This window comes from Macaca mulatta, chromosome 2 (assembly GCF_049350105.2).
Source record: "Macaca mulatta isolate MMU2019108-1 chromosome 2, T2T-MMU8v2.0, whole genome shotgun sequence".
NCBI classification, from domain to species: domain Eukaryota; kingdom Metazoa; phylum Chordata; class Mammalia; order Primates; family Cercopithecidae; genus Macaca; species Macaca mulatta.
In genome coordinates, this window is record NC_133407.1 from 82158826 (window position 1) to 82173011 (window position 14186).

Below are 14186 nucleotides of genomic sequence, written 5' to 3' on the forward strand. Positions count from 1 at the left end.
AGGCGCCCGCCACCACGCCTGGCTAGCTTTGTATTTTTAATAGAGACGAAGTTTCACCATGTTGGCCAGGCTGGTCTGGAACTCACTCAGGTGATCCGCCTGCCTCGGCCTCGCAAAGTGCTGGGATTACAGGCGTGAGCCACTGCACCCGGCAGGAAAACTTAGCTTCCATGTATTCACTCCTTCAGGAAATATTTATTCAGTGCCTCTTGTGTCCCAGGCTCCGCACTAGGTGCCAGCTTGCAGCAGGAAGCAGGAGAGCACGTTCACTACCCTTCTGTCTTGCCTGCATTTACATAGATAGCAATGGCGAGCTGGGTCTCTCTTTCTAAGTCCGAGTCTCTTTGCTCCCGGCCACCATCTCTCCCGTCAGAGTGGTCCTTGCGGGCTTCACTTCAGGGCACGTTTATGGTGTCTTCCAGCCCTTGTTGTATTTAGAGCTATCTTGGGGAAAAGTTGTGAAGTGCGTCTTTGGGACCCTGGCCTCTCCCTTCTGTACCGGAGTCCCCTTAACTCCCTCTCAGGCACCCAGGGACCTCAGAATATTTTTTTTCTCATGGCTTATGAAAACCTGCTTTCTCAGAAGGAACTGATGATGTCAGTCGTTTGTATCTCAACGTGGGTGAATTAAGACGCTGTGTTCCTTCTTCCAGGGGGAGTTAACTGTGAAGGCACTTAACAATCTCCTTATTGAGGAACGCCAGACTTTGTTTCCAATGGAGGAATTTCTGGCATCAGAGAGCAGATGGAGCAGAGGTGCTTTCTTCTGCTGCTCCTCAAGGCTCACAGCTTGCTATGGAAGCATCCTTGGAGGACATCTCCTTCCCTGCCCTTTCCACCAACGTTGGTTAATCCAATCTCCACCTTCTCTTACAAGATTGACAGGGCGAGTGAGGAAGCCAAGGACATCGCATCCACATCTTAAACTTAATCCCAGTACATGAAAGGGGCTGCTTTGGAAATAGAACTTCATGAAACAGGGAAATCCTGTGACCAGGAAACCCCTCGCTCCTCCCCATCCCACCCTGTGAGGAGTGTCTCCACTAGGAAGGAAATTAAATCAGTCTTCCAGCCACCAGAATTGAATTGGGATGGACTATTTCCTCTTTGGATTATGTTCCAAATTGCATTCCTGTTGCTCTGTTTGAAGTTAATTAGAGTCACAAATCATTCGTATTTCCCCTCTCTGAAGGAAAGCCTGCTGCAATGCTTATCTCATCGAGTTAATTGACCTACAAAGGGCTCATTCCTTCCTAAAAACACTCTGCATGGCTCTGATGGGTAAGCATCAGGCTAACACATATATATATAATAAAAGCTCGGAAAGTTTGAATTTTTAGGTTGTAGAAATGGGAGCACGTGGTTTTCTCTCTGAGCCTCAGAGCTGGGTGTTTTTTCTGCCCTGGATTTGATTGAGGTTGATGAGAGAATGGAAGGAACTATCCTCAACTCAGGTGGGGAAAGAAGTGGAAGAGAATTTGGCACAGAAAGGGCTCTCTTTGCCAGTCAGCGAACTATTGATAGCTGGAAATAAAATGTGGAAGAACTGTTTGGCTTATGAAGATGTCCTGAATTTCTAATGGAATAAATATTTCTTATTTTTAAAAATTTTAACTTTTATTTTAGATACAGGGGTCCATGTGCAGCTTTGTTACATGGGGATATTGCGTGATGCTGTGGTTTGGAGTATGGGTTCCATCACCCAGGTAGTGAGCATAGCACCCTATAGGTAGTTCTTTCGCACCCCCAAGTAGTCCACAGTGACTATTGTTCCCATAATTATATCCATGAGTGCTCAGTGTTTAGCTCCCACATATAAGTGAGAACATGTGGTATTTGGTTTTCTGTTTCTATGTTAATTTGTTTAAGATTATGGCCTCCAGCTGCATCCATGTTGCTGCAAAGGACATGATTTCATTCTTTTTTATGGCTGCATAGTATTCCATGGTATATCTGTACCACATTTTCTTTATACAGTCTACCATTGATGGGCACCTGGGTTGATTCCATGTCTGTGCTATTGTGAATGGTGCAGTGATGAACGTATAAGTTCATGTGTCTTTTTGGCAGAAGGTAGAATGATTATTTTCTTTTGGGTATATACCCAGTAATGGGATTGCTGGGTTGAATGGTAGCTCTGTTTTTTTTTTTGTTTTTTTTTTGTTTTTTTTTGAGATAGAGTCTCGCTCTGTTGCTCAAGCTGGAGTGTAGTGGTGTGACCTTGGCTCGCTGCAACCTCCATTTCTTAGGCTCAAGTGACTCTCCTACCTCAGCCTCTCAAGTAGCTGGGATTACAGATGTGTGCAACCACATCTGGCTAATTTTTGTATTTTTAGAGATGGGGTTTCACCGTGTTGGCCAGGCTGTTCTCGAACTCCTGACCTCAAGTGATCCACCTGCCTCAGCCTCCCAAAGAGCTGGAATTACAGGAGTAAGCCACTGTGCCTGGCCTGTTTTAAGTTCTTTGAGAAATCTCCAGAACCTGGATGTTAGGCCTTTGCTGGATGCATAGTTTGTGAAAGTATTTAATTTTTTTTTTTTGAGACAGTGTCTTGCTCTGTTGCCCAGGCTGGAGTGCAGTGGCAAAATCATGGCTTACTGCAGCCTTGGGCACCAAGGCTCAAAGGATCCTCCCACCTCAGCCTCCTGAATAGCTGGGACTACAGGCATCTGCCACCCCACCTGGCTAATTTTCATGTTTTTTTGTATGGATGGAGTTATCGTGTTGCCTAGGCTGGTCAAGGGTTCCACCCACCTCAGCCTCCTGAGTAGCTGGGATTACAGGCTGGGATTACCACCATGCCTAGCTAAATTTTGTATTTTTTTGTAGAGACTGGGTTTCCTCATATTTCCCAGGCTGATCTCGAACTCCTGGGTTCAAGCAATCTACCAGCCTCAGCCTTCCAAAGTGCTGGGATTATAGGTGTGAGTCACCGAGCTTGACTGATTGGCTCATTTCACTCAGCATAATGTTTTCAAAGTTCATCCATGTTATAGCATATGTCAGAATGTCCTTCCTTTTTAAGCCGAATATTCCATTGTATGTATAGGTCACATTTTGCTTATCCATTCACTCATTGGTGGACAATTGAGTTGTTTTCATGTTTTAGCTATTGTGAATAATGTTGTTATGAACATGGATGTACAAATATTCTTAGAAATGTTGCTTTCAATTCTTTTAGATATATACACAGACATGGAATTGCTGGATTATATGGTAATTATACGTTGAATTTTTTGAGGAACTGCCACACTGTTTCTTTTTTATTTGTTTTTGTTTTGTTTTGAGACAGAGTCTCACTCTGTTGCCCAGGCTGGAGTGCAGTGGCACAATCTCAGCTCCCTGCAGCCTCAAACTCCCAAGTTCAAGCAATCCTCCCACTTCAGCCTCCCAAGTAGCTGGGATTACAGGTGTGTACCACCACGTCTGGCTAATTTTTGTATTTTTAGTAGAGATGGCGTTTGAGCGTGTTGGGAAGGCTGGTCTCAAACTCCTGACCTCAAGTGATCCGCCCGTCCCAGCCTTCCAAAGTGCTGGGAATACTGGTGTGAGCCCCCGTGCCCGGCCATGGAACTGCCATACTGTTTTTCATAGAGTTTATACCCTTTTAGATTCCCATCAGTACACAACGGTTCTAATTTTTTCACATCCTCCCCAATACTTGTTATTGAATAACCTTTTAATTTTAAGACCCATGTAATAAGGTGTATTTTGGAATATTAATCCAATTATTTTTTATCCTGGTAATCCCTACTTCTAGATTGTCCTGTGACTCCTCTTGGATACTATTTGTAGTCTCTTCCATGGAAAAAAAAAAAAAAAGGGCAATTCTTTCACCAGTTACGAGGCTATTGTCCCCAGAAGGACATATGCAAGATAATACGTAGAGGGAGTCCTTGTCAGAAGGAACGAAGAGTGGAAACCCAGCCCCTGCTGGTCCTGATGGATAGTGGGCAGGGGAAGAGAAATAGAGGTAGAACAGAGGGGGAAAAATCCTTGTCCAGGCTTCCCCTCCTCTGTGGGTGGAGGTGTGGTAGGAGTGAGATATCCTGAAAACATTGTATGTTGGGGGTAATGGTATATGTAGTTGGAAAGGATGTAAGCAGTGATGTGCTGGTAAATGTTTACAGCCAGCTCTCTGAGAGAGAAAAACAGATCCGATTTTGTAGCATTTTCCAATTCCCATAGTGTAAATTCTTCCACTACGGCTGATTTCAAGCTACCGATGTGAATTCACTAAACACAGAGTTGGGAAGAGATGTGCAATAGCTCGTCATTATGTAGTGTTTCCCCCATACAGATACAATAATTGTAAATAACCTCGAGAGCATAGATAACAGTAAAACATAGTAAAATAGTTTTGAGTATTTATTGCCTTTGTTTTCATTGTAATTAATTTATTTGTAAGTTTATAGAACTTAAGTTTTAATAATGTTGCATTTAGCAACTGACTCACAAGAGTCGTAAGTTACCAATCATTTTCAAGAGCCAGCTGCAGCGCATCATTGGCTCCAAGTCTCAATGAGCAGAGCTCAGGAATGAATGTGTATTATTAGTGAAGGAAGTGGCTGGATACTCGAGCCTAAAGTGGTGATCCTGGTTCCCCAAGACTCAGGGTGACATGCAGTGGATTCTAAAGTGCTGAGGGCTCGGTGGGTCAGCCCAGGCCTGGAGTCTGAGGGAAGAAGCATCATTGTGCAGGAACTTCATAACTGGGTTCAGTGCCAGCCCTGCAGACTTTGAAAGTGAATGTCATCATGAAGCCCACATGGCTGGATGGGCCAGGTTCTCCTCAGTGGACTGTCCAGGGCCAGTCCAGGTAGCTATTCTGCAGGAGCAGTGGCTAAGGGTCCAGAGCACCCTAGTTCTCATCTGTACCCCTCTCCTTATGAGATCACAGAAGCTCTGTTTCCAGAAATCATTTGGAGAGAAGCAAGGAGGAGGGGAGAAAGTCCAAAAGACTGAGAATTTATCCCAAAGGGACTCAGCCATCTAAAAACACTAAATGGAAATCAACTGGGATTCCATCATACCTTAATACATTTAAGACATGATTACACAATACATTTATGTATAAAACATTAATACATTTATGGGTTGTTTTTCTTCCCCTGCTATCCAGGCAGGTGGACTGTTGCAAGGGAGATCACTGAGTTGCAGGAAATAAAGAGATGACATTGTCTTTGCATCCCATGTGATATGGAAAATATGTGGCCCTCCTACCCCCTCTACCTTTTTCTCCAGGTATCACCACCTGCACCATCAAGTAAGATCAATTAAGCCACCATCAATGCTATGGTAATTTGGTTTGAGACTGTAGGCAGGTACTGTTCTTTTAATTGTTCTTTAAAATAAATGGGGCAATGAACTGAATGTTCTGTATTAGATGTAAGATGGTGCAGAAGGTGTGGGGGGCTGTGGCTTGAGTAGGACTGTACCGGGAGTGGGGTAATTAATGAGGCAGTGTAGTGAGCACGGTCCCTGACAGAGGGTACCCTTGTTAGAAGAACATGAGAGGGAGACAGCGCCACATCAGGTTCTCCTGAGAGTCCACTAAAGTGTAACTTTCATATTCTCCTCATGGAAGTAAAGTAAATTTAAAGAGGTAGGATGGCACTGACTTTCTTCAAATTTAAATTTTATTAGTCGATTTAAATTTTTAAAATGTTTTATTCTGAAAATGAATTTTCCACAATAATGCAATTCAAAATGAGCTCATTTATCTGGCTTTTCTACAAAGGACAATTGAAACACTTAAGGCGAAATTCACTTATTCATCTCCACTTAAGAATGGAAAAAAAGTAACAGACTTCAGGTTTTGGTGAAGGTTAACAAAATATGGGAAGGCTCCTTTTTCTTTTCTTTCTTTTTTTTTGGTAGTCTCTTGTGTAAAAGCTTTACATTACTATGGATATGTTATAGTAAGACACTTTTGTTTCTGACTTTCTTTATAAACCCATTTTTAAATTTAAAGGCACACAATAAAGCTTTATGCATTTATTAAAATATACACATTTTGTTAAATTTCGAATTTTCCCTTAGTATCTTGATAAATCAATATTATTGTCAACACCACACATTTGAAAATAAAACACATTTCATAATACATCTGCATATTATTTCTTTCTTCATGATACACTACATTGTACAGTGCACCAATGGGAATTAAAAACCACAAAACGAACAAACTTTAACAAATACAGCAATTTCATACCAAAAAAAAAAAAAAAATAGCAGAGAACAACACTAGGAATTACCATCTGCAAATGCAAGTTGTACTTCTCAAGGACCAAACAAAAAATAAACAAGTTAGTAAAATTTACAAGCTGTATTTATAACTTTGGATATGAATTAAACAGTAACGTTTCTTTTCCACAGTGAGAAAAGCTAGAATGTGGAGTCCTGTCATCAGATGGTGTGACTACATGGAATGAGGACTATAGCTGCTCTCTTAAAAACCTGCAGCCCCCTCTCTCAGCCCAGACAGTTGAGGTATTTATGCACCATCATAAAATTAACAGTATCTTTGCTTTGGAAAGTGAGGGTTTATAATTTCCAGTGTAAATCCTCGCCTTTGGGAGTGTGAATGAGACAAGTATATCAGCAACTGCCAAGACCAATCAACAGATGTGCATGGAACATTCTCTTCATCTCCAAATCAGAATGAACACAGTCCTTTAAAGTCTGCACTGCAGGCGAAATTCACATGACTCACAATTCCCTTTAGCCAATGTTACCAATGTCAGTGTCAAGAAAACTTAATAGAAAAAAAAAAAAAAAAGCACAGAGTGAGTCCCTACCGTAAAAATCCAGGCTGCCCCTGTTTCCTAGTTCTAATATAAGCCATTTTCTTTCCTTATGTGTACCAACATGTACTAAATGTCCCAGAGAGTAAGAAATTAGAACTACCTGCTGTCCGAAGACCTTAAGCCCAAAGCTATCTGTGAAAGTCTTATAGGGATTTTGTACTTCTGTGTGTGTGTGTGCAGAACACAGTTAAAAGATTTTTTTTTTTTTTTTGAGACAGAGTTTCGCTCTTGTTGCCCAGGCTGGAGTGCAATGGTGCGATCTCGACTCACCGCAACCTCTGCCTCCCGGGTTCAAGCGATTCTCCTGCCTCAGCCTCCCAAATAGCTGGGATTACAGGCATGCAACACCACACCCAGCTAATTATTTATTTTTAGTAGAGATGGGGTTTCTCCATGTTGGTCAGACTGGTCTTGAACTCCCAACCTCGGGTGATCCACCCGCCTCGGCCTCCCAAAGTGCTGGGATTACAAGCGTGAACCACCATGCCCAGCCCAGTTTAATGATTTTGTACACTGTTTTAGTTGATAATGCAGAACACATATTCTCCTTTGATGGGCTACAAAACTTCCACTCACCCCTTGTGGGCTCTAAGTCCTAAAAAAAGAACACTCTATTTTCTTAGAGAAGTAATTTTGGCAAAAGGCGACTGCCTAGGTATTTCAGAATGATGCATGCATTACTCAAGCAGAGCAAGAAGAGGAAAGCATTTTAAAAAGGAAGTTGCTCTTGAGGAGAGAAAAAAAATTAAAACAGCCTTTCTTCTAAAAGTCTTAGAGAAAATAAAAGTAGGACATAGGACCAACAATTATGCACACAAAAGGGGCTTTTTGCTACCCATCCCCATTCCCAGTGAGAAATACAAATTAAACTCCTTGGTGAAACTTCAGCTTTCTGGTTCCTGCTTGTGTTGGGGTCTGCGGTTTGGGATGCTGTTTCTGCACTTGCCCTCTGTTTAATTTCAAATACTCTTTCATGGCCAGGCCACCACTGGTTACCTGCTGGTGCCTCTCTCTCTTAGGATCTCTAGAGGTCTTTGCAGACACATGGGTCCTCAGTTTCAGGGAGCTGCACAGGTACAGGGGAAGCAGAGGCTCTGTGAAAACTTTGGATAGAAACATCTTCCTTGGCACGTCTTGTTCCAAACAGCATGAAAATGGAGCGCTGGCACACAGCCCTTGTGGCAACCACTGGAGTGTGTTTCCTTTGCTCTCCTCTCTTTCCCCCCATAGGAAGTTCGGGGCACCTCTGCACTGCTCACTGACCTGAGGCTTAAACCCCAAGAGTGGACCCCTATCTGCTGCATAGACTCCTTAAGCAGACCCCCGCTCTGGCTTCAGACACATTTTCTGATTTCTGACTTTTCCACACAATAAGACATTCTAATCTGAGATTCATAATTAGGTAAACCTGCGGCTGGCCCTCCGTGGACTTTCCTCTGACATCTTGGGCCCCTGGTAAAACCTAGTGCGAAAGCGGACAGCAATTTTCTCTGGTCCTCTATGTGGATTTTCGACCTGATGTAGCTTCTGTTTATGTTGCAGGTAAGAGGTGGTTCCTTGTAAGATAGACTTCCAACAAATGTTGGATGTCTTACAAATGTTGGATTTGTCTTCCAACAAAAGAAAGGATGTCAGGTTTACCAACCCTTTTCAGCAGAATAGAGGAGAGAGATTTCTTTGAAGGAGTTTGTGTTTTGTTTTCTAATAATTACTAGATTCATATTCTGGCTGACCCATAGATTCTGAAGAAGGATGGATTGTTAAATTCAACAACTCCCTTCTGCCCGCCATTTATTTAAACATATTTATCATTACCATTATGTAGGCATTTGTATAGCTACTAGTTTGTTACTAAGAAGTAGAACTGGCACATGCCTATAATCCCAGCTACTCGGGAGACTGAGGCAGGAGAATCGCTTGAACCCAGGAGGTAGAGGTTGCAGTGAGCCAAGATCATGCCACTGCACTCTAGCCTGGGTGACAGAGTTAGACTCTGTCTCAAAAAAAAAAAAAAAAAAAAAAAGTAGAACTCAAGCTCAGTAAAACCTGGAGCTGAGGTTTTACTGTTTAGATTAGATGGATATAACGAGTTGTTAGGTTTGGTTGTTGAAACCTATTGTTGAAAACTTTAAAGTGGCTGTTAAATTGTGTTGCCTGTCCACGTATTAAACGACTATATTTCTCTTAGGTTAATGATGAACGCAGACACAGGACTCAAAGTATAGCTATTTTCCCTTTTGATTTGTTAAATCAACTTGGAGTGTATATGTGGCTTGTTAGTTCCTTGCATAGGCAAGGAAGCCACTGTCTCAGCTTTCTTAAAGTTCAGCCTTCCTGGATTCACACTTCCGTCAGTTCCCCAATTATTTCCCACTCTCTCACCCGAGGAAAGCCAGCCAGCTCAGTGTGACATTCAAGTCTCTCTGTGAGTGAGCCCTCACCTGCCTTCCTAGCATTATTTCTTATTATCATGCATAAATTATGTGCTCCAGGCAAACTAGCTCCTTGCTTTCACTTGATGGAGGCACAGCACAAATTCTTAGTCAGAAGACAGCAAGCTAGTAGACCTTATACTGATCCTTTGCCTGGCATGCCTTTCTCTCATTTCTACTTGATAAAATTATGCCCATTTCACAAGTTCTGACACACGTGTGACATTCTTTATGACCTTTCCAGAGGAAAAAGGCTTTCTTCATATTTGAACCGCCACAGCGCATTACAACTCCCTCATCTCACCTGACACTTTCACTATTGTTCTTTATTTATATATCCCATTTCCCCTATTTCATTTTTCTTTTTAAGAGACAGGGTATTCTTCTGTTACCCAGGCTGGAGTACAGTGGCGTGATCGTAGCTCACTGCAGCCTTGAACCCCTGGGCTCAAATGATCCTCCTCCCTCAGTCTCTCGACTATCTGGGATCATAGGCATATGCCACCACACCAAGCTCTATTTCCTCTATTTCTTTTTTTTTTTTTTTTGAGACGGGGTCTCGCTCTGCCGCCCAGGCTGGAGTGCAGTGGCCGGATCTCAGCTCACTGCAAGCTCCGCCTCCCGGGTTCACGCCATTCTCCTGCCTCAGCCTCCCGAGTAGCTGGGACTACAGGCGCCCGCCACCTCGCCCGGCTAGTTTTTCTGTATTTTTTAGTAGAGACGGGGTTTCACCGTGTCGGCCAGGATGGTCTCGATCTCCTGACCTCGTGATCCGCCCGTCTCGGCCTCCCAAAGTGCTGGGATTACAGGCTTGAGCCACCGCGCCCGGCCCCTCTATTTCTTAAGAGCTGGATTTTTATCTGACTTACGGTATCAGTATCTGCCACAGTACATAATAGGCACTCCACAGATAATTGTTGAATAAATATTTCATTTTCCTCCAATTCATTCATTCTGTCAATCATCAGGTATTTCTTAAATAGACACTATATGCCAGGCACATGTAGCTAGCAAAATCTAGGTTTGAAGCTTATCTGTGGATTTTAATGACCTATGCTATTTCAAACCTTTGCCCGCATGAGGCAAAATTTGTTCTTATCATGCAGAAGTGCTTGTTCTTGTCATTGCCAGCGATTCTATTATTTTTCATGGTGCCCCTCATCGGGGGCAAATTTAGTAAAGCATATCAGGGCTCTGCATTTATGCACTAAATATACATCTAGTTTTGTCTTATCCTTTCTGTTTCTATTTTTATTTGTCCTGAGTTCCTCACTTAATTTTTGTTTTGTATTATATATATTTTAGTAACTGCCTCAAATCCTTTGGAAATGAAGCAGAGTACCAATAAATAAGTAGAATAAAATCTGAAAAAAATGAAGTAATTGGCTCCAAACCACAAATCACACAATGAAATCTCACTCAGAGAGCTTTTGCTATTCAGAATTCAATGAAGTGTAGGTCTTCCTTGGACTCCCTTCAAGGGGCAAAGTTTCTAAGATAATTATAAGGTGATCTTACTTTTAATGTGGTCCCACAAATACATCGTTTAGAAACCTGTTAGGAAAATAATAATATTGTCATTCTAGTGATTGATGATATTTGAAAACCGCATTGTGAAATCTGGGACTGTTTTACAGAAGTTGGTAAACCCGAGGACGAATATGTCTATGTACCGGAAAAAACTTTTTCTATCTTAGTGATTTTCTTTTTTTAAAGTAAGGTTTCTAGGGAGGTGATCTATCAACTTTAGAAAAATAAAGAGAGTTAAGCTTAAAATATACAAATATACTATTCGGAAAAAATGGCTTCTGAAATGAGAGTGGTTCATAGAATCTGCACAAAATCAATAGCAATGGTGTTAACCAAAGCATACATTTTCCATTCCCATCCTATAGAAATGGAATTCATCTGCCACCAGGCTATTGTTACTTTAATACTTAAACCTCACTAATAAAAGGAAGCTCTTTCACCTGCGTTAAGAGTTGGCTATTTTGCACTCCTATTTCACTATTCTCATATTTAATGAATACAACCCGATCTCATCTCTCTAGATGTATATCAAGCTTAACAGATTGTATTTAAACCAGGCAGATCTGTTGAGTCCTATAGCCAATTCAAAACTTTGTTTTCAAAAGATGACTGATAATTAGTTTATAATTAATTCCCAATGATGTATTTCACAGAGTAGGCACTGTATCTTTATGGTTAACTCTAGGGAAGAGAAAACACAGCATTGTCAAGCATGACATTAATATGATAAAATGACCTCAGGAAACCGGAATTCTAAACAATGACTACAGAAGAATAAAAAAATCTAGAAAATTGCAGTTATTTAATTTAATGGTATACATTGGCTATGATTACGATATGTAATTTATGTAAAGCATATTTTTAAAAAACTAGTTTCAATTGATCTTTATATGTATGTTAAAACTGAGTGCATCAGCCTGGAGACTTGTCAAGTTTGTTGTTTTATCTGCATTTACCAGGCTCCGGTGCTGCTCATCCGTGGACTGTAGCCCCCAAGGGCAGATGCCATGCTTCTGTTCATTCCTGTCACTTAGCATTTGGTCTATTCTCAACCAGTGTTAGTTGAATGAAAAAATGGACTTTTACCTCCTTGCCATAATCCTAAAGCATGCCAAGAGGGCATGAGCCTCAGCTTTTCAGAAAGAACAGACTTGAGTGTTAGCGAATATGTTCTGGAAAACGTTTGTCATACTGATACATCCAGGAGAGAAAGGACAAAGAATTTCTTCTTTTGTCCCTCTTTCAGGAAATCCTCACGGAGATTTTATTAATACCTTGATTACTTTTAATAGCTTGGTTAATTTTATGATAACTCGATTCAAAGTGTGCCTTCACATACATTTGTACACATCTCAGTGCAGCCACAAGAATCCTTGTAACCCGAGAGTAGAATTTATATTATAGCTCATGTGTGTTTTTTTCCTTTGCAAATTCTCTCATCTATTCTGTTTCTGAGAAAATTCTTTTAGTAGCCCCTTTTATGGCCCAAATTTACATCTTACCAGGTAGATATTTCTTTGGGCTTTAGTGAAACTCATCTGGGAAATAACAGGAAAAAAAAATACACCTCTGAAAGTGAGCTACCCCCAAGGAATAAGGTTCAGAAATGAAATGTGATCTCATGGAATGCAACTACCTAAGTAGCTGTAATTCAACCTGTTTTGTTTTCAGAGTAGCACACACCAATCAAGTGGTTGCATATCTCAAAAAACTACAGAATTTATAATTTTAGAAATACGAAAGAGAATTTGCAATGTGATCTCAGTGGCTGGGTCACTTCTCCTTGTCAAGATTTTTATCTGATTATAAAACAAACAACCTACTTCTTCAAGGTATATCAGGGCCATGAAATCATGCTCCACCTTTGCCCTCTTTCATCATGTCACCAGGAGCTGGAGTCTGGTATAAGAGAGGCCATGACAGAGAGTTAATTTCTGCCAATGCTCTCTGGCCTTCACTGCAAGAGATGGTTATTTAATTTTCTTCTGGGCATTTACGTAGAACCTTGATGGTGCTTCTTACCATATTACTGGGTCTGCATGACCGCTTTACGGTGAATCTGAAACCATTGGGAAAATGGTCTCAGAGTCCCTGACCTTTGCTGGATCCTAAAATTATAGTTTGGAAGCTGTGAGAATGTTGGTGAATAAAAAGAAGCATGTGTCTTTTGCATGAATTAATTTTGGGTGAGATTGCAGGATAAAATGATGCTTGCTCAGGAAGTGCCAGTGCCCACCTACCCACCCTGACCTCGGGGAGCAGCGCTCAGCCTGACATGCCAAGAACAGAGCTTTGTTCCCGTGTCTCAGGTGACTGAAATTCTGCCTTCTGCCCAGAGCCCCTGCTGGGGCTTCAACCAGCAAAGCAAAGGCTTAGGAAACATTTGCTCCCATCAGCCCTGATGGTTGTACCTAAGATGGAATTTCAGATAGCCTCTTGTTTATTTATTTATTTATTTTAACAAGGTGACCACTTAGGGGACCCAGGTTAAGCCCGTCAACAGAACTATCCTGAAGAGCAAAAGTAGCAAATGACAGGCTATGACTAGGGATTGAATTTGGGGAAGGCTGGATTTGTGAAATGAGAGCCAAAAAAGTTTTCACCTTCTAGCCCACAGGTTAAGTTACTGAAAATCAATCATCACCATTTCTACCCACTTGTATGTTTCTCCTACTCTGGAGAGTAATCTAACTCATCATTTGCAATTAGGGCCTCTGAGTTCTGTTTGTGTTTGCTTTTGCTCTTCGCTTTGCTACTTGTCCGGCCGTTTGCCTTCGCATCTGACATCTGTTGGTAATAGAAGCCTTTGTCTTCGGCGGGCCCGCCCCAGTCCTCTTGGCTCTCACCCTCTGTGGCGTAGGAGAAACCCTCCTCCACTGAGAAGGGGTCATCCACGTCGTAGCGTTGGTACGTGCTTTGGTGCAGGGCCTCTTCTCGAGCGCTGATTTCCAGGGTGCTGTTCCAGATGCCATATCCAAAATAAATGAGTAGACCTGTTGGGCGAGGGGAAAGGTACAGGTGAATAAGCAATTGCTTTGGGATCCTGGGACTAGCAGAGAGATCACCTTCCATGATGAAATCAAAGCTGGGGGAGCGGGGATGTATTTTCTTTGGTTTATGTGGTGTTTTGAAAATACTTGAATTAGATACCTTTTAAAAATTGGGAGATCTTGCGTTAAGCAACCCATATTAACAGTTTTTCCTAAAAAAGTCAAAAGATTTGATAACACTGCATCCACATTTCTACATGGTGATTTTTGGCTGGTGGTGAGAACTAGCTGCCTCTTTAGACAGGATACGGGGTCTCTAGTTAACCTCAGTCCCCACCTCCCCTGCTGACATCCAGCTCATTACACTCATATAGCTGCCAGCCAGGAATTTGCATTTTCTACCCTGGGTGAAATATTTATAGAT

At 41.7% G+C, this 14186-nt stretch overlaps 1 protein-coding gene across 1 annotated transcript in view; it reads right to left on the reverse strand.

Moving 5' to 3' along the window:
- Positions 1–12531: 12531 nt before the first annotated feature.
- The window catches only part of SLC7A14 (solute carrier family 7 member 14), a 116092-nt gene continuing 114437 nt past the window's right edge, over positions 12532–14186 (reverse strand). Inside the window, 1 exon segment of the mRNA NM_001257912.1 lies at positions 12532–13765. Coding sequence (NP_001244841.1) covers positions 13443–13765 — 323 coding nt within the window. The 3' untranslated portion in view covers positions 12532–13442.